Source organism: Vidua chalybeata, chromosome 16 (assembly GCF_026979565.1).
Source record: "Vidua chalybeata isolate OUT-0048 chromosome 16, bVidCha1 merged haplotype, whole genome shotgun sequence".
NCBI lineage: Eukaryota > Metazoa > Chordata > Aves > Passeriformes > Viduidae > Vidua > Vidua chalybeata.
Window position 1 is genome coordinate 378,298 of NC_071545.1, and position 20,667 is coordinate 398,964.

General features: G+C 45.9%; 2 protein-coding genes across 9 annotated transcripts in view; one reads left to right on the forward strand and one right to left on the reverse strand.

Annotated features, from left to right (window-relative positions):
* The window catches only part of IFT140 (intraflagellar transport 140), an 83,392-nt gene extending 81,993 nt beyond the window's left edge, over positions 1 to 1,399 (forward strand). For all 6 annotated transcript variants that reach the window (XM_053958111.1, XM_053958110.1, XM_053958112.1 and 3 more), the window contains 2 exons: positions 271 to 412; positions 923 to 1,399. In XM_053958111.1, the coding sequence (XP_053814086.1) occupies positions 271 to 412; positions 923 to 1,123 (343 nt within the window). In that variant the 3' untranslated portion in view covers positions 1,124 to 1,399. The remainder of the gene's footprint in view (positions 1 to 270; positions 413 to 922) is intronic.
* Positions 372 to 20,577, reverse strand: TELO2 (telomere maintenance 2). 3 transcript variants are annotated; one of them, XM_053958116.1, is made up of 21 exons: positions 20,499 to 20,577; positions 19,541 to 19,818; positions 18,977 to 19,045; positions 17,870 to 18,017; positions 17,387 to 17,489; positions 16,590 to 16,658; positions 15,584 to 15,725; positions 14,192 to 14,328; positions 13,391 to 13,479; positions 12,036 to 12,146; positions 11,299 to 11,384; positions 10,959 to 11,056; positions 9,928 to 10,044; positions 8,918 to 8,989; positions 8,228 to 8,398; positions 7,499 to 7,590; positions 6,576 to 6,675; positions 5,993 to 6,057; positions 5,281 to 5,396; positions 2,757 to 2,867; positions 372 to 934 (listed from the first exon to the last, which is right to left on the reverse strand). In XM_053958116.1, exons 1-20 carry the CDS (start codon positions 20,552 to 20,554, stop codon positions 2,764 to 2,766), a joined length of 2,223 nt encoding a protein of 740 aa, XP_053814091.1. In that variant the 5' UTR covers positions 20,555 to 20,577; the 3' UTR covers positions 372 to 934; positions 2,757 to 2,763. The 3 variants fall into 3 exon arrangements, with proteins under 3 accessions (XP_053814091.1, XP_053814092.1, XP_053814090.1); XM_053958117.1 differs by lacking the exon at positions 372 to 934 and having other exon boundaries at positions 2,738 to 2,867; positions 12,036 to 12,143; XM_053958115.1 differs by lacking the exon at positions 372 to 934 and having other exon boundaries at positions 2,738 to 2,867.
* Positions 20,578 to 20,667: the final 90 nt, after the last annotated feature.

The window sequence follows — 20,667 nt, forward strand, 5'->3', positions numbered from 1 at the left end:
TTGCTTGAGCAGCTCCATGTCCTGCCTGTGCTGGGACCCCAAGGCTGGAGGGAACTCTGCAGGTGGGGGTCTCATCTGAGCAGGACAGGGCAGAATCCCCACCTCCCTTGCTGCCCACACTGGCCAATCAGCCCCAGGACAAGGGGGTTTCTGGGTTTTGTCTGGGATTCTGTCATGAAACTTAATGCAGTAAAAGCTCTTCTCTGTCTTTGGCTGGATAAGCTGAATGCTCTCCCTGGGCTGTGACACTTCCCTTTTCCCCTTTCCTAGAGTTTACCCTGAAGACACTGAAGAAGCAGTCAGGCAGTGTGAACTGCTCCTGGCTGAACAGGACTTTGATAATGCCATCCGGTATGGCGACGTCCTAGGATTTTTGGTTCAGCATTATGCACAAGTGGAGGAATTCCATACAGTAAGTGAAGTCTAAATTCTTCTAACCTACGGAAGCCACATTGTCCACTTGTGCAGCTTGGTGGAGCATGGCTCTCACACAGGAATATGTGCAGCAGGGTGAGGCACAGCTCAGGAACGTTATTTTTCATTCTATGGGAGAAGAGAAAAGGAAAGCTCACAGGAGCGTAAATGGTGGTAGATTCTTAACCATTCCCAATAATTCAATGAGAACAGAGGGTACATCTGGGTGTGTGCCTCAGCAATGTCACCACACTCTATTTGCTACCTGGCCAGAGAAAACTGTAAAATGGCAGTTACTTGAGGAAATAGTGAATCGCTCCTTCAGGGCAGATGTGCCACACACCCCCTGAACAGGTCCAGTGCCTGTTGCTCCGATGAAACATGAGGGTGCCAGGTGCGAGTTCCTCCAGCTGTACTGATGAACTTCACTTCTAATGTGTAAAGAAATGGTTTACTGGGGCCCCGTGTGGCAGTGCTCCCTCTGACAGTGATCTCTGCATTCCTTTAGGCTTATCGCTACCTGGAAGAGATGCAGAAAAGAATTCCAGCCTTGAACCTGAGCTACTATGTGTCCCCACAGACCATGGAGGCCGTGCACCGAGGAGCTGGTGTTCCCATGAGCCGAGCCCTGGCCCCAGCACACTCTGGCCATGGCAGCATGGACAACAGGGAGGAGGAAGAAGTGGCTGATGAAGTGGAAGACCCCTGACAATGAGCATTTACCAAATGCAAAGCTGATTTTATTATCAGCTCATTTATTCCATCCTCATTAGGGGGCTCAGATCAGTCACGTGCTGTTGCCACACAGCTTTTTGGTTATTACCAAGAAATTTATTTTTCCTGCTTGACTGTACAAGCAACAGTATTAATGTGTTAGGGTTAATATGTTCTCTCAAGCACAGCATACAGTAGTTCACATGTACATCCTGTTAAAAAGCTGATTTTAGTATTTTAATAAATTTGAGGAAGAAAAAAACAGTAAGAACTGCATATTGTAACTTCACTTTTTTCTCAGTACAGAAGAGATGAATAACTGAGGTGGAAACTGTGAGCTGCCTTTCAAGTACAACAGTGATCTGCTGAGGTGCAGATCTGTGATTCCTTAGAAATGACACCTTCTGAAAACAATCCCCATCCCATTTGGGTAGGAGCTTGGTTAAAAGTCAAACTACCCACTCCTGCAGGCTGAAGGCAGAGTTTCCCCCAAAAAAAGCTTCTGTGTTTAAATACATCAGAGGGTCATGTGGGGTAGAGCAACTCCTTACAGACATCTGGGGTAAACCTCAGAGTCACAGAATGTCTGGGTTGGAAGGGATCCTGGATGCCCCCTAGTTCAATCCCTGCTCAAGCTGGATCACTCAGAGCGAGTAAAGTTTCTTTCTTACTTTGAAGCTCCTTCTCTTGCAGTTACATCAAGCCACTCTGTACTAGTCAAATTTTTGGAGGTCTGTTTCTTCCCTGGCACAAGCAGGACTGAGAGAAGTGGAGCTCAACGTAAGAACCAAGGTTCTGCTCACCTCTCTGCCTGTCACCATGCCCTGCCAAGGAGCAGTTATCAGGTCACTCATGTTTCTTACCAACTAGCCCTTACACTTAGAATGATTTTTCTTTTTCATGTTTTGTGACTTGCTTCAAAACTTGGGGTGAACATGAAGTTTCTAAACTTCCCTGCTTTCAGGGAAGAAGGTTTGGGGAGATTTTAAGGTCAAAATCTGAACCTTATTTATTCTTTAGTAGAAACTTACTTCTGTACTAAGATTATAAAAAAAGAATTCCCTGTCTTATTCTTTCCTAACCACAGCCCAGCTCTAGCTCAGGCTGTTGAAGTCTGGCACACTTTCAGCACTTCAGTGTAGCTATCCAGTGCTTGCATCCCATCAGCTGTGCCATTCCTTCCACCCCCTCCAGCAGCAGACCAACAGCTGGTCCCCCAAACTCCAGCTGCTCAAGGACGGGTGAGCCTTCATAAGGGGCAGGTCATAGTGGCAAGTGGCCCTCCCCAGCCCTCCTGTTTTTCTGACAAGGAGGCTCTGTGAGATCTTCTCTGTATTTTTAGCTGAGTGCTCAGACCTGCCAAGGCTATAAATAGCTGGGGTGGGGGCGTGGGAGGATGGCAGCGCTCGCCTACCTTCCTGCATCTGTACACGCTGTACCGGATACCCAGAGCTCGCTCAATTGGCCTCCACTACAAAGTCCAGATGTCAAGTCAGGCTCGCTGGCTTACAGCTCAGCACCCTTCCCCCTTCTTCCTCTCCTCCAGCCAGGTGACTGCTAAAGAGGCCCCAGCAGTGCCCAAATACGTCCAGCTGGCAAGAGCACAAGGTAAAGGTCATTTCTGTTACCCTTCAGCTAGGAAGGAACAGCTTCAAGTTTATTTTTCAGGTTCTCCATTAGCAGCAAGTTTTGCAGGGCCAGCCTCCTGCAGTCCCCATCAGGGTCTTTCTCCATCACATCTGCAAAAGAAGCAGCCACTGTTAATTGGAGAATGAAAAAAGTGCCTGCAACACTTCTCACTGTTTTACTGACAATCACAGAACTAAACAACAGCATTTGCACCTACAGCTGGGCTGGACATCAGGACTTGCAGGTACTGCCTTAGGCCAAAAGGCAAATATGTACAAACTTGATCATGTAAAGCAGCATCAGCCAAGACCTGACTGCCACATGGGGTAGTGCTCCAGTCTTGTAGGAGAAACAGTCAGTTGGTCTGAAACACTGTAGAAACTGTCTGCCCTTGGATCCCATGGGATAATCTTCATGCCAGAATTTGTATTTGTCACCTTGAGCTACACAAAAGCTTTGTACAGCTGAGCTACAAGCGTGAATGAAGTCTGCAGCTAGAAATCCACTTTCTCCAAAGTCTCCACTCTGCCATTCTTGCAATCTAAAATGGCCAGTGCTCCTTCCTGAATTTGGGTCATGATACCAATGGGGAAAGAAGGAGACAGCCCCCAAGGTTCAGCATATTCTCCACTCTGAGAGACCAATCTTCTGATAAATGGGTTCCACACTTCCCACAGCACATAAGGGCAACATGAGGCTGTTCCCAGCAGCTGTTATTCCAGGGGCCCTTAATGGGCCTGCAAAGTAACAACCAGGATGCATGCAGGATGTCTGAGCAGGGGAGCCTGGAAGAGCAGGGAGCCTGTGTGAGGATATCCTGTACGCACGAGTAGTGTGTTGGGAGCCCGGCACTGTCAGCCCAAACACATGACTCATGTCACTGGAGCACAGCTATTTATAATCCAGGGAGAGCTACACCCTGGTGCTTCCAAACTCCCTCTGCAGAAGACAAAAAGGAAGGTTACAAGGCAGATTGGAACAAGCTCAAAAGCTCAGAGTGCTATTAGTGCTGTTTCTGTTCCATGAGCATGGACCTGGCACTGCTGGCACTGCATGAGAGGCACAAGGCACCAGAGTGTCCTGTTGATCCTGACATAAACATCACTTATTCATGACATAGCTGCAGAGCACTTGCAAGGGGTGGGGAATTCCCTCAAAGGCAGCTGCTGAGGAATCAAAGGGACCATTTCCTAGAAGTATTTAGGTATTCTCTCCCTCCACCGGGAAGGATCAGACTGCTCAAAAGCAAGTCCAGCATGGCAACTAAGGGTAATGATGGACAAGTCCAAAGTGGATTCTCGCCTCTCTCCGAAGCTGGTATGCCCCAAAGCACCCAGTAAGCAGACAGTGCCAGGGCTGCAGCCAACAGGTTGAAGGGCCAACAGTCAGTCATAGGACACACTACAGCAGTTTGCAGAGGTCCAGATGGAACAACAAACTGAAAGAGGTCTGTGGATTTCTACTAAGCACTTCATGTATAACATTTCCTATCCCACTGTTCATCACCACCTACATGAAAAGCGTGAGAAGATGCTTCTATCTTGGTCATCATCCTCCTCCCCAAAATAACTCACTGAAAACAGATTACGCAAAGCCTCATGCTGGAAATACATTCCTGAAAGGCTTCGCTTGGTAACAGCAGTGTTAAATGAAGAGACAAGCAGATTCCTGAGAGCACATAGTGTCATGGGAAAAGTTAAGTCTTCAGCCCCACATGGCAGCTCTCTTCCTTTCAAAGGGCACAGAGCACCCCAACCTGCCAGGATCAGAGGCCAGCGGGGTCAGTTTTTCTTCCTGCTTTCTCTCTGTGGGAAGCGACTCACCAAAAGTGAGAATGGTGAAGGAAACCAGATCAGGGAATCACAAGAATCACCCTCACAACACAGTGAAGGCTTCAACATTAGTTGTTCTTTTCCCTCCAGCTCACTGCAGTAACTGAGCATTGATCTGTGCAGCTCCAGCCTGCCAGAACACAGCTTGTGTTGATGTAAGGTGTGCTGGGTACAGCATTTAAAGTAATTTGCTGACTTTTGTAGCTTTTTCCTTCCATCGACAATAGGAAACTAGAGACTAGGCCATGCCCCTCTTCCTCCTGTTTTTTGCTCTAACAACACCCCCCTCATGAGCTCACGGTCTAAACAGGCTGTACAAGCTTTGCGTGTTCCTGCTGGCCAAAGTCACTGCCTGGGTGTAACAGGCAACATGACAACACTTCCTGCAGCTTGATGAGGTGGGTGGTTGGGTGCTCAGGTGGAGAGAGGGGGCACAGACTATCTTTGGGAATTTTTCTGGGTGGCCTGTTGAAGACAGTCACAGCTTGTAATGCCATACCCAGTTCTTGGCTTATGCCGCAGGTACCCCAGTGCTGCATCCCTACAGCACACATGGTGCTCTACTTGTTGATCATGCAGATCTCTGAGGCACAATGCCAGGACATCACTGCTGCCATCACAATTAAAGAGATGCTGCACAAAGACCACGCCACTAACCAGAAAAGCACTGCTGTACCCCACCAGGTCTTACCTCCCAGCCAGGACTGAGTCTCCAACAGCTCTTCTGTCATGTCTGCCAGAATCCGTTCCGTAGGGACACTGAGGAGCAGGGAGGAGATACAGGACAAAAGGCCCTGGCGCACGTACCTGTGGACAAGGACTGAACTGGTAATGCAGGTTTATGCTCTGCATTGATTTCCTCACCTCAAGGGCTCTCAGTTTCAAATGGCATGACAACTTTTGCCATATTCCTGCTGCTTAGGGGTGTAATCTTGCAGTGTGTCCCACATACAGAGCCCCTGTCATGCTGTGCACAGGAGTCTAGCACAATTCAGAATCCTGGACACATCTGAGAGCAAAACAGAAATTGGATGTTTGTAGACTTTTGGCAACATGTCTTAATTCCTTTCCAAGACTGAATGCTGGAATTGTATCTAAAGTTTTCTGAGCTCCCCGAGTAAACACAGATGAAACTATCACATGGACAGGTAGTCAGGAAATTTGTCAACCTTTCTATAGGTAATGGCTGTACTGCCACACTAGAAGACATCAGCAAAGTTCATATGTTGGGTTGACATTAAACACAGTCATAAGAACACACAGCTGGAGGAGAGCACAAAGTAAATGCATTAAGTCACTGACACTCTGAGCCAGATGCTCATCTTGGACAAAGACAAACCATGACTGGAGGCTGGCTCACAGCTGATCTTTAAAAATGAGAGCATACAACTACAGTAACTCACGAGTCCGTGTGGAAACGCAGTGCCCAAACAAATTCCAGTAGTGCCTTTCCCATTGCTGTCACTGCCTGCAAAAGAGGATCGTGATAGCACCACTGAACACCATCCATACTGCCCTGTAGAGCTGGGCCTCAAGACATACTGCTCATCAAATCACAGCACGTCCTGAGCTGGAAGGAACACAAGGGTCAAAAATCCAACTCCTGCCCTGCACAAGCCACCCCAACAATCCCATCATGAGTCTGGAAGTGTTGTCCAAATGCATGAACAAAGCTTTTGTTAAGATCAGATACAACTGAATTTATTTTACAGATGTGGAAACTTTGGCAGTGAAGTGAAATAATGTGCCCAATCCCCCCAGGAAGGTGACAAGAAGCAAAAGATAGTGCAGGATAGTGCAGAGGTGGCTTGAATCCCATGCCTCTTTTCTGACCAGTTCTTTCCAGCCCATTCACAAGTTCTCAGCCCACTCAAAATCCAACTTGCTGCCAGTCTCAGTGCAGCAGGCCCTGAAGCACATGGCTAATCCAGAAGGCATCTCAAATTCCCAAGCTGAAAGTCACCCCTGCCCTCTGCTCTTCCTTACCACAGTGTTGACAGCCAAGTACATCAGGACTGCTAAAGTGTGGACCAGTCTTCCAAGGACTAAGTGATCTTCTCCCAGAAGATCAAATGTTGTTAAAGGCCTGCAAGTACAAGACACAGAGTTGTGTAGCAGTGAGAAGGCTGATCAGTGCCTCATTGGAACAGTCAGGAGGGTTATGCAGGGGGAATTGTCCCCAAAAGCCTGAATCCCTACAACAACAGTCATTATACAGGCACTACCAGGTTAACAGAGATCAGAGCTGTTTGCTCTCATCTCTTCTCCCAGACCAGTATCTCGCAGAGCAATATCCTCTACTCGTACAGCAGGTATCATACCTTCTACCAACAGGCTTTACCTTTAAAGACCTATATGCAAAAGCTGCCCCTACTGCCATACCATTACAACTGGTATTACAATAATCTTGAAACTAATGAAACTGATTACTCAGCCTTCCTTAGGTTTGCAAAGACTTAAGGGACTGACAATAAACTGTGTCCTGTGTCCTATACTGTGGCCTCAAAGACCAGTGCAGGTGATAGGCCAAACCAGAGACAGAGATATCTATGGTTCAAGATTGGAGTCTGAGCTCTGTGGTTTGGGTGAACCTCCCACAGTAGAGGCTCAGCCAAGACAACTGGTATGGTGCTGCCAGAATTACTTGTCTCTGTACCTGCTGATAGATCTTCACTTCTGCAGGGTCCTACATACTCCTGCCCCACAAGACTTCAAAGGATAAGTCCAAGAGACCACGACCCTCTCCTCCCCCAGCATTATGAAGGACCCAAGTGTCAGTGTGGTGTCACTGGGCTCCTGCACAGCTCCTGGGCTGTAGCCTGCTGCTTTGAGGCAAGCAGGACAAGCAGAAAGGTTCCCTCTGGCAGTTGCCATGTCCACATCCCACATCCTAAGGTGTTCACACTTACCTGTCAAAGTGCTGAATCAATGGGAAAAAGAAATACCCAGCAACAGAATTGAACTCGTTTGGGCGGGAAGCCAGTTCCACACGAGACTGACCCTGTCCAAGAGAAAAATTAAATCTAGGCACAAGATACAGCATCCAACTCTTCCACTTCACTGGACACTGTCAAGACTACAGATTCCTTGCAGCCAGCCCATTGTCAACTACTGCTTGTACATCTACGGGTACCAGTTTCCTGACTGGATTGCTCACTTCCCACTTCAGATCATCTAGAGATCTAAACATTTCAATACAATATGCCTCGGTACTGCTCAGTTAGATATAAGGAACAAGAACACGCAAGGGATAAAGGAGTTTTGGAAGGCAAACTCTCCAGGCTGAACCACAGGGGAATTCTGGAAACTAGGAAACTGACATCAGTTTACCTCCCTGGAAAACAGGAAGGCTGAGACAGTGTAGTCCAGAGGCAGCTAGTCTGATGGAGGCCCGGGGATTGTGAGGTGAAGTCACAGCTCCCTGCAGTGGCCACACAAGCTCAGAACAACAATTAACCCTCAAAGCCAGGTAAGGAATTTCAGGTTTATCTTCCTCTCCCTGCTGGAGAGGGGAAATCCAAACTTTTTTGGATTGGGTCCACTTTCACAGGTATTTTACTCTTTCCAGGCAGAGCTTACAGTAACTCCAAGTGTCCCTATTTCTGGTGGATTTTACATTAGTTTGCCTCTGGCCTCACCGTATCAAATCTCCGAGTCTTGCTTTTGATCCTCTCATCAACGATTCTTCTCCAGCCCTTAGAGCTGTCACTTCCCGGAAGGAGCTGGATACAAGGCTTTTGGACACCAGAATGCTTGGTATTCCCATGAAATTTGGGACAGGACAGTTCCTGAGCTGCCAAAACCAATACCTAGATAAAACAGAGAGAGGTTCCATTAAAAGTGGGTAATTCCTAGGGAACAACAAAAGTGTTACCTGCATCCAAACTGACAGGAACAACAACAGTTTTAGAGTGAAGAACAGCAGGAAATTGACCTCCAACAGCCACCTGGCTCTGAGGTACTGACCAAGCACTTGGTCACTTAGTCCTGACACAGAGTGGTGGCTCTCCCTTGAGACACAAGTGTGGAAGGAGTCACAGACAGATCACTGTCCTTCAGAAAGGGAAGATAAAATAGTCTGATGATGTGAAAGTAAACACTGGCTTCTCCCAGGCAAATGTTCAACACATGCTCTGCATTCTGTGGGGAGGGATCTCTGTGTGATGGAGTGTAGCAGGGTTAGGAACAAGAGGGGAATGCCAGACACAAATCGTAATATAAGAGATTTCCATGCCTCTGCCTTCTCCCATGAGAAATAAAAGGTAATCCCATTACACCTCAGCACTGGTGCAACAGACAGAAAGAAAGCGGGAAGTGAGAGCACTCACATCAAGGATGTCCATGCGCTGACGGAGACTGTAGTTCAGAGAATAGAACTGGGAGGTCAAGTACTTTGCAACCTGTACAGAAAAATCAGGGTACAATGAACACAGACCCATGCTACAAACAGCCTTCCCATTAACTCTAAAAGCATTTAATTTCACAGGTTCTGCTTCCTGTTAGGTAACAGCAAGACTCCAAGAGAAGGGAAGAAACATGCAGTGTAAATGAGAAATTCAGACACTTCCACTGCTAGATTCTCCCAAAAAATCTAAATGACAGATGAGACTGCATCATTCTTCTTTCCCTCCTATGCAGAGGTACCCAAACAACTGCCACAGCAGCTAGGAGACCTCACTGTGGCCTTTCAGTACTTAAAGAACATTATAGGAAAGATGGATGGTGGCTTTTTACTAGGGCCTGGCTAACATGAAGGATAAAGATGTAAAACTGGCAGAGAATAGATCTCTGGATATTAGGAAGGAATTCTTCCCTGTGCTGGTGCTGAGGCCCTGGCACAGGTTGCCCAGAGAAGCTGTGGCTGCCCCTGTATCCCTGGAAGTGTCCAAGGCCAGGCTGGACGGGACTTGGAGCAACCTGGGACAGAGGAAGGTGTCCCTGCCCATGGCAGGGAGTTGGAATGAAGATCCTTTCCCCCCAAATCAAACTGTGATTCCCTGATTACAGTCACCAGTCAGGCCTTTCTCTGTATAAGCCCTTTGTGCCTCAGCTTCCCTTTATGTGAAACCCTTCAGAACAACAGACCTTATCTGATCTGCCTTGACAGGTACACTCAAACCAAGAGCCTCCAAACAGTTCCTCTGTTTGACAGGGTGTTCTTTTTCTCACTGGCTCAGACATTCCTTGCAGATTCTTCAGGAGCACAAATGTTGTTAGACCTGAACTACCTGTTCTACCACACAGACAGCTCCCTCTATCAAATGAGAAAGAGAATTCAGCTGCTTCAATTTTTGCCTGGGCTTCAACTGGAAAAAGGAAGATAGTGGGAGGAACTCACAGGTATTGGGTCCGTGGTTAAAACAGCTACTTGAGCTCTTTGACGGAGCTCCCCAAAGCCTTCAATGCAGGTCTTCTCCTCCAGATGCAATAATATTTTTGCCAGCTCCACACTAACCTGCTCAAAGTACGAAAAAAAGGATCAAAACCCTGATGGTGTTTGAGTTTTTTCCTCATAGGAATTATGGACCACTTCTAATGGTCAAAGACAAGGAGGTATTCTGTTTAGGCAACATGTCCATTCTTTAGGAGGGAGAGAAAACACATTTAGCCAAATGCCATCAGACTTATTTCCCAAAACCCTGAACAGATCCTCCACCTGTCAATTCTCTGTCCACATTTGACTTGGACTGTTTTGGAGAAGTAGTAGCATCATGACATTGAATGAATTGCCACTGTAAGGGATGGGTTAAAGGGTACAGTAGCACAACCATTCTCTTTCTCAGCTGGTGTCCCTGTCACTTTCAAGTGTTCACTAGCAGGTAGTGGCAAGCACTCTTCGCACAGTGACCTTGTCCCAGGTTCCTCTCCCCTGAGCTTTTTATCTTGACCAGTACAATCCAATTACTCCCTCCACAAGACATTATGCTTGTACAAGCAAATAGGGAAAGTGCATTTGATTTTGCCTCCATTTTCATTGGGGAATAACAATTAAATTGAATTTCAAATCAAAATCCAAAATGGCTGCTCTGTAATCTCCTTTTTTAGTGTTTTTCCTGCCCAGCACAAAGCATGGAGCTTCCTCACACTAGCAAGCACTACTTGTAGGATGTTTCATTTTGAGCACTGGAGACGGCAGGGTGCTGCCAGCACTTTTGCTGCTTCTCTGTTCCCCTGTGCTTTATCACCTCACCTTCAAGGCAACTACTTCCTTCTACTTCCAAGTTGAAAGCTTGTCAATGTGTACCTTTAACCCAGTTACACATTAGCCAGGCCCTCTGCTCCACTGGCATGTTTAGTCTCCTCATGACAGCAAAGGGATAGGTCCTCTGGCAATACAGCCTTCTTGTAACCTAGATCATATTACTTCACCTCTCTTGTTGCTGCTGGATTCCTCCGAACCAAGCTCTCAAGTGCCTTGACTGTAGCTTCCCATTTGTCCACATCTTCAGATCTTGATCCAGTCAGAACTGAAATCAAAGGACAAACAAAAGTTATTAACAGAATGCCTGTTAATAACAGGCAAACTTCCTTCTGCCAATCATTTGTCTTGGGACAGACACTCAGCATGACCAGAATTAGGAACTAAACTGAAATTACTCAAAAATTCTATAGTTTCTTCAAATTAGATCAGAAAAAATAAACCTATGCAAGAGTTCACTCTCCCAAGCTCAGTAAGAAACAGATAAAGACTCAGCCCAAAATCTCCTACCTTCAATACAGTCTCGGATATACACAGGAGCCTTAATTTTTAGCTCTTTATCCTCAGACATGTCATAAGGAATGAGGTCATCATCACTGTAAAAGAATTAAAGGCAGGGGTCAATTTATGGGGTGCAGATATTATTGCTTTACCCAGATAGCCACACAAAGAGAAAGAACCGGCGCATAGACTGTCACAACCACATCACTCCTGTATCACTCAGCAGCACTGCTGAAGCCTGGCCTGAGAGGAATCCTTGGGAGTTCGAGGGAAACAGCAGTTCTGTGATCAGATCTGGAACTGGATATCCTGGTCAGGTACAGGATACAGATGACCAAGAGATTAGAAACTGACTCTTGAGATTTCATTATAGATGTGTATATATATATATATATATACATCATATATACATACATACACACACACACACATATATATATATATATATATTTCTTCATATAGTGACAGAATAAGGCAGGTCCACTATTAAAATGGGTAAATACATCCACAATTTCCAGGAAATATAAAAGTCAAATGGAACAAATACAGTGGTTGCACACAACACAGGCCTTGCCTAATTTATTGACTAGTGCAATTTCCTACGCAAAGCCCTCCTCTGCTGCAAACCACTCAGCTGAACAAGATCAGAAATCACAACAACTGCCAAGAAATACAGGTACTGACAGATCCTTTTCCCCCACATCTGCCATTTATTTTCAATTTCCTCCCTGTTTCTTGCCCCATACCTGTCAAGCTCAGCATCCAACTCCTCATCTGGCATCACAGGGGCTGCTGTATAGGATTTCTCATTACTCTCCGGTACCAATGGCAGTGCAGCACCTGCTTTCTCACTCCTGCTGTGAGGAACAAGAAATTTTAAAATGGATACAGTTCTTAGAAGGAAGAAACTACCCACTCTACCAACCCTTGCTGCCTAAATAGAAGAGAGGATAATTATTCCTGCTGCAGTTTCACACCCAGCGTGGCTGACACAAAGAACAAAGTCCTGGGAAGGAGAATGGAGTAAGGGGAGAAAAGAAGCAGAATCTTCTAACAGAAGAGCAATGGATAAAAAAAAATTAATTGGCTAGTTTGCTGTGTTCCCCTGCACAATACCTGGGACTGCTAAGGAAATACTCCAATAACCAGACCACATTGACTTGCACCAGATTTGAAACTGTGAATGAAACTGAGAGTAGGTTTAGATTGGCTATTGGGAAGAAATTCTTCCCTATGATGGTGGTGAGGCCCTGGCACAGGTTGCCCAGAGAAGCTGTGGCTGCCCCTGTATCCCTGGAACTGTTCAAGGCCAGGCTGGACAGGGCTGGCAGCAACCTGGTCTTGATAGAAGGTGTCCCTGCCCATGGCAGGGTGTGGAATGGAATTGACTTTAAGGTCTCTTCCAACCCAAACCATTCCATGACTCTTCAAAATGGGAAAAAAACATTTTTAACAATTGCTAGGTCTTGCACAGGGTGAATACAATAATTGAGAATATTTTTTCTGTCTCTACCTATTTCTGTGGACTTTGGCATTGTACTTTCATCTCTCTGATTCTCAAAACCAGTTTCTAAGAGCTGTCTATGCTGATCATGCCCCTAAAATGGGAGCAATAAATCTTTTGTACTTCCCTGGAGTGCTGGACAGCTTCATCTGCTGATAACATAAAGTGCTTCACTCCTCTGCTAATCAAAAAGTGCTTCAAATAGCCTCAGTAGATGCTCTGGAAGTTAAGAGCACTGAAGAGCCAGTCTTTAGAGTGAGAGATGGAGTAGATTTTTGTCATGGGTGAATGGGCTAGGGGCATACAACGCAAATACCATTTTTCCAAGAAGAAAACAGAAATGTCCATTTGATTGTACCAAAGGGCACACAAGACTACTACACCACAGTTGCACCACATGCAGCTATCAACAGGCAATTTTAATACACACTACCAATTGAATTATGAATGTAACTAAATCACATTGTAAGAAGATGGTGCATTATGATGTTTAAGAATACATAAAACATCTTGAATACTGTATATAGTTCTTGTGTGTAATGGGAAAAAGGCATGGAGAAGGGCAAAAAGACATAATGAATAGTAGCAACAACTTACTCATCATCAAGAAGGCTGGGGACAACATAGAATGATGGAGTCTGCACCAGAAGTGACTTCAATTCTCTTGTTTCATCGTCCTCTTCATACTAGACATTCAGAATAACTGTTGCTGCACTCTATTACTTACTGCAAATATGCCCAGCATTCAACATTTCAGCCTTGTAGTGCACATGGACTAAATCATGAGCAGATGAACTCTCACCAATCCTGTTTCAATCCCTGTGCTGACAGCAGCAGGCAGCTGTAATCTTTGTCCTTATATTTAAGAGTAGTACCTGATGATACTTTTTCTGAATGTTATTTCCATATTTCAAACATTTAATAAATGACAATGTGACAGGAGGAATGTGGCAGGCTTCTAAAGAATTAATGTGATTTATTCAGATAAGTCACATAAATTCTACTGGAAAGAGCAGAGCAAATATCTCCATGTCAGTCTTGAAAATCCCAGCTCAGAACAGATCTTCCCACCATGTCAGGGACTGAATGCTCACCACTGCTTTAGGTTTGAAGCTCCTTCTCAACTCCCACAAATCAGATTCTGATTCTCTCATGCAATAAGATAAACTTTAATTACCAAGTTTATCCTAACCTCTGCCAGTAGATTGCATTCCTGAGGTAACTCTCAGGAATTACATACGATTCTTTTTTTGTAAATAGATTCTCTCTTTTTGAAGGTGTGACTGCCTCTCCTTTTCTCTAGATAAAAAGTGCTATAATGCCCTGGATCATCTGGTTTAAAGCTTTTACTTCCTCTAAGCCTAGCACACCAGTCATAAGTTTCAGTGAAATCTTCACCTCAAACTTCAGGACGGGCCCCTCAGTGTTTATGTTCAAGCTGATGCTCTCTGCCACCACCATGCCCAGACGCCGCAGTTGTGGCAGACTGCTCTCCAAGTGGCATTTCACACCCTCCATCATGCTTGTCAGAAGCTCTGAAACAAACAACCAGCAAAGAGCGCATGTTTGAAATGTTGAAACATGGCAGAAACACCCATCTTTTTATGTGCTTCCCTGAGGGCAGCTTTGCCCACTCACCACACAATAATGGATAGAAAGGGTCCCCAAACTGTGGCTTCCCTCCCTGCAGTGTCAGTGATGCCCTTTAGCACCAGCACAGCAAACCCACACCCTTCCACGGGGGTACAAAGTCAACAAAACATTACAATATATTCTAAATTTGCAATATTTTGGTTTTCACTGAAACAAAAAAGGATGGTAAGTCAAGCCAATCTTTAGTTTGGTTTTAGAGCGTTTCAGAGTCACTTAAATAAATATTATGTTTTGAGGACATCACAAGTTCTGACCACTACAATCACATAGAGACAGATGTTTGCCTAACTTTGGATAAGCTCAAACAGGCAGATAACACAAGTATTTCTCAGCCCTCAGGGAATACTGGTTGCCAGCTTCACCAGGCAGGCTTACTGCTGTTTGACTGACCTCCTTCATCTCAGAAAGCTTATCTTTCCAACAGATGTCAGACAAAAAAATGACTATAAAACTACAGAACTTGTAATATGTATCAAGCTGCTTATTCACTTAAAGAACAATTCATTCTAGAACGAAACAAATGAGCATATCTTGAAGTGAACCTTCACATCCCCTGTAAGTCACACGTACATAAGTAATTCTAGGCATTTTACAGATTTTTTTTTTATTTCAACAGAAACAGAGATGTTAGGCCAGGACCCCAGCATGCTATGCACTGTGTGAGCACAGAACTGGAGGTCCAAGCCAGTGACTAACCTTCTCACTTCACACTGAGGAATACCCATGGGCTGTCAGACACCAAGCTAACAGCTTTTTACTCCCAGTTACCTTCCCTGCCTCTCTGGAGCTGCACCTGTGCTCCAAGGGTAAGCCTATAAATTACAGATCACAGCATTCCTCTCACTAGTCCCAGAATCAGTCCTTGTTTTCCTGTGACAAAACTTCAGGGTTTTTAAACTACAACTCAGGTAAGAACCTTAAGGCAAAGATAGATCTTCTTCAATTCCAGAACCTAAAGTTATGCACTTGGAATTCTATCATATCAATGCTGAAGAGGACTCCAGCAGGTTATCATCTCATTTGCCAAGGTGAATATGGGACAATTCTCTTACCCACAGATCAAAACAAGGTATTTTTCTACACATAGTAAGACACTCTGCTAAACAAATCTAAGCCCCGCTTCTCACATAGCCTCACCTTGTCTGCAGCTCGCAATTTCAGCCTCCTTCAGGTAGGAGAGGCAGATGAGGATGGCCTTGCTAATGTACAGCTGCTGCTCAGCTGGAGAGTGTTTCACAGCACTGCTGCTGCTCCAGGTCTCCAACAGCTCCTGCAGCACCTACACCAGAGAACTCAGGTTGGCCTGAAATGGATCTTTTCAATACAGAGGTAATTTCTGAAGTGTATTTTTACTCTCCCTACAAAGAGGGGAAAAAAAATACAAATTTTGTATTTCAGGGCCCAAAATGTACTGTGTTTGACCACCCAAGAACTGCACTTTCATTTAAGATATTGTTAAATATAATGGGTTTTTTTAATTTAAAAGTGATGTTTATTTCTCCTTAATAAATACTATATGCAAAGCAATATGTATTTTTATCAAAAACCAGTAAGATATTATAAGGTTTTATCTATGTTTAGTCCAATTTTAGATAACTATAAGTTCTTCCAGATAATTTTAGAACATGTAAACAGTGGGGAAAAAAATTGACAAAATGGTAGGGATTTCCAGATATACAGATTTCATAAAAGTTTCACCACACTGCTGACTTGGAGAGGCAGAATATCTGCCATCCCCACTGAGGAAAATGTGTATGAGAGAGATTCTGAAACATCAACCATTTGGTAAACAGACAACTGTCTACCAATTTGATCCCTTGTTGCCATGTGCCCAGCCACATAAACTGGGTTACTGAGGAAGCTGAGAAGGACAGAGGACATGGGACATCTGTCAGAACCCAAGCCTCACTAGTTTTGCTACTTGGAAGACAATTTACCAATTAAATATGAAAAATTAATGGCAACAGTACAGAAAGCTTTGATTCATTTACCACAGCTCACTTGTGATACAGCTGGGCTTCCCTCACTCTCATGAACAGCAAGCAGAAAGTCTGAGAGAAGAACCAAAATTCTGTACCCCCAGACACACACAGAGCAGAATGTTCCCCATCAGACACCTCATCAGCAATTCAGTAAACCTTACTCTGAGTAACAAGGTGCGCCGGACGCTGTCCAGGGACAGGTAGCCAAGGAGGTTCTGCAGCACTGCCGTCTGCAAGGAAAACCATAACTCCTGCTTCAACTGCTCATAAAGCTGTCATCCAGCAATGACAAAGGTCTGGTTTTATTTGCTACATTAAACTTCATTCTAAGGGACTGGTTGACAACAGTCAGAGACAGAAAAGTAAATGAATTTTAAAAAACAAGCAAGCGCACATATGCAGTTGCTGATGAAATACATGGAAAACCATGACAGGAATACAGTACTGTGTTTTACCAACAGAACCAGCACAGTCCCAGGCAAACATAGAACTCATGAAGTCTAAAGAACATCTCTCACAACAGCATCACAAACCACAGTACAGTTCCTAACATCCCATGACAAACTGAGGTGCACAGGAAAAAACCCAACAATATTTGTCTCATATCTTTAATCTAATTTTTATCCCTGAGGGTCGATCCTGGATGTTTCAATCTCTTCTTTCAGATTCTAAAATAATTTAATGCCTTCAGCTCCCCAGAATTCTGAAACTTTGTGCAAATAATCACTTGGTTCCAGAGGAGTACAGTAATTTCGCTAATCACCATTAACCCAGAAGAGCACATGAATCCCATGATTTCAAAGCTACTGTTCACCACTCCCACTCTGTTACAGCTGCACAAATGTGGGGAGACTGAGGATTCATTTTGGAATGAAGAGTCTCAGACAGAGTAAGAGCACAGCTAAAAATTGGCACCAGGGAAAACCTACTACACTGCTGTTCCCCACAGAGTCCTCACCGTGTGGCCATATTGCAAGAGCAGCATCTTCTGTGCCACCACAAACTGAGCCTTCTTGTTCTTCACAACCAGGTTACCCAGCAATCTGGACAAGACATCTGCCCTAACAAGACAACAATAAAACAGCAGGAATCCATGTTATTGCTATCATGCTGCTCCTAATCATAAGAAAATCTGAGAGCAGTTATTTGCAACTAAGTCTCTAGAATACTTCTAAACTCAGATAGTGAGCCAGTAATGGCAAAGAATGCTTTCATTTGTTTTTCTTGTTTTTCCACTGCATGTCATGATGTAGATACTTAAGAAATGGTGTAGGTTCTCCCTAAGAGGCAACAATCAACTACTTTATCCCTTGAGTCTTTTAGGAAATGACAGTATAAAAAACCACCTACACAAACACAGCACATTTCAGAGACCAATTCTGCAAGTATTTGTGACAATTCCTGCCTTTGCTGTGAATCAGGGAAAAAGCAGAGTTCTTACCCAGGTGCTCTCTGCACAAAACCAAGGACCACTGCTTCCATCCAGCGGTCTGGCACACATTCCACCAACTGCCAGCATATCCTCTGCCAGATGCAGTCTGACTTGGTGAGGTCTGTCAGGCGGGGCACCAAAACTCCCAGAATTTCCTCTGAAGCACAAGAGAAAACAGTAAATATCCTAGATGGGCAGGACTGGTACAATGGCATTTGAGACTAACCTGAGAATTTCAAGATCTTCACAACGTGAAAAAAAAATACAATGTACAGTTTGAAGTTCTAAATTTTTCCTGAAGTAGAAATACTACTAGAATCATGGAATCATTTAGGCTGGAAAAGCTCTCTTAAGACCATTGAGTCCAAACATAACCCAGCACTGCCAAGGCCAACACTAAACCATGTCCCCAAATGCCACATTCACATGGCTTTTAAATCCCTCCATGAATTTAGTGACTCCACCACTACACTGGGCAGCCTGTTCCAATGCCTGACCATGCTTTCCGCAAAGAAGTTTTCTTTAATATCTCATCTAAATCTTGCTGGCACAGTCTGTGGCCATTTCTTCTTGTCCTGTCTCTTGTTCTCTAGTAGAGCCTGACCCCCACCTGTCAGCACCCTCCTGTCAGGGAGCTGTGGAGTGAGAAGGTCCCCTCTAAGACTTCTTTTCTCCACGCTGAGCCTCCCCAGCTGCTCCTCCTCAGACTTATGCTTCAGATCCTTCCCCAGCTCTGTTGCTCCTCTTTGTTCATGTTCAAACAAGAAATGGAGAACTGACTGGTAAGAACCACCCTAAGCAGCCTAAGGAACTGCCCAGAATTCCTCATCCCAGTAAAGAGCCAGAAAATCTTCCTTCTTCTTCTTCCCAAGTTAGCTACTGCACTCAGTAGCTTCGAAGTTCTAAGCAATGCCAGACCAACAGCTGCTCCCACAAGATATATCCAGCAGACATAGCTGAGCAGCCTCAGAGAGCAGCCTGCGCAGCTCAACTCGGAACAGCTCCAAAATAAATCATTGGTCTCCCATTCCTTCAGTTGATCATCACAGTCATCCTCCCATGCTAATGCACTAAAACACTTTCCCCCTCCCCAAAAGAGCCTAGTAAAACACTCACTTTGCCATCCATGAACGCACACCTTCCCCAGGACATGAGAAACAAAAGAGATGGAGCAGTCCAAACCACCTGGGATAAAACAGACGTGAACTTAAGTAAGCATGGCACCAGCATCCTCCAAACCACCTTCAGGAGGAGGCGCAGAGACTTCCACAAGTGCTGAATTCTGAAAACACATTTACTTTTTCTCTTCAAGCACCATCTCTTCCTCCCTCCATTACCTGCCTTCAGGCATAAACCAGCGTTCAGTATTAGTTACAGTGACAGGCAGAAGGCTACAGCAACTCAGTCACACTTTAACGTAATGCCATGGGTAGCAAAGCCACTGGTTGATTCAGCACCACTCATATCTCCCAAACAATTCCTTCAGCACACACCAAGTGACCACAACCAGGCTTTAGCAACAGATGATGCTGTCTAATTGCTTGGAAGATTGAGGCTTTCGGTGGACTCCAAAAGCCCTCAGTTATCATCTGTATTTCAAGCAGCCGCCATGGGGTCCATGCTCAAAACACTTCTTCAGAAAACACGACCTTACAAGTACAGTCATCCTTGCAGCCTTACCCCGCAGAGAGTCAGAGATCTTCTCTAGCACCTGGAGAACTGCATCACCCAGGAGAGGGAAGTAGTTCTGTGGGAAGAACACTGGTGGGTTTTTCCCCTGGAGTTTATTGCTCACATGCTCGGGCAAACAGACGATCTTGTTGAGAAGTGCACCCTGCAGTTCTAGGCAGCCTGCCTGTGCCTGCGGCTGACAGACCTCCCACAGTAATGCTGACACCCGGCCCTGCTGCAGGAACTGCTCCAGGACCACAACTGCCTCCCTCGGGTCAAGGCCAGAGCTGGAAGAAAATAACTGTAAGTTCCTGCCTCTTTTAAATGGTAAAAATAAGATTTACATGCTACTGCTTTTCTATTGTGGTATCACTACTGAAATGCCTCTGCCCTGTTACACTGGATTAAAAAAAAAAAAAAAACAAACGCTAAAAAGTATCTTTTTATCTGTAGCTTCCTTGGCTCCAAACATTCAGGACCTTGAACAATCACGACTGATACAGCTCTGTGTCTGCGGGACGCACAGCATCGTGTGAGGACTGAAGGCACGCAGGGCGGGGCAAGGCTAGCCCGCGCTCACACAGATCTCCGTCCCGCTGCGCACTTGAGCCCAGCTGAAAGGCACCCCCCGATATCCCTGCTGCGCGCCGAGACCAGCCCTGGGGATCCCCGCCCGCCTGCCTCGGGGAGCTGGACTGACCCCGCAGAGCCAAGGGCCTCCAGCAAGACGCAGAGGACAAGGCCGGGCGGCCCCTCCAGGAAACAGCGCTGCCACAGGCCCTCGGGCCGCGCCGCGCCAGGTGCCGAGGCCAGCCTGCGCAGGAAGGCGCCGAACAGCGCCCGCTCCCGCTCCCCGAGGGCGGCTGGGCCGCCCGCTGCCGCCAGAGCGGCGCGTACCGCGCCCAGCGCCGCCGCCAACCCCTCCCCAGCCCGGCCCAGAGTCGCCACGGCCTCCCGCAGGACGGACTCCAGCCCCGCATCGAGAGCGAGTCCCGGCCCCGGTGGCGCCGCTGCCACCGCCATCGCGCCGAGGGGAGCGCGCTGCAGCCCCGCTTCCGCCTGCCCTGCGCGCCAGCCAGTGAGCGGCGGCAGCCAATGAGCGGCGGCAGCCAATGAGCGGCGGCACCCCACGGAAA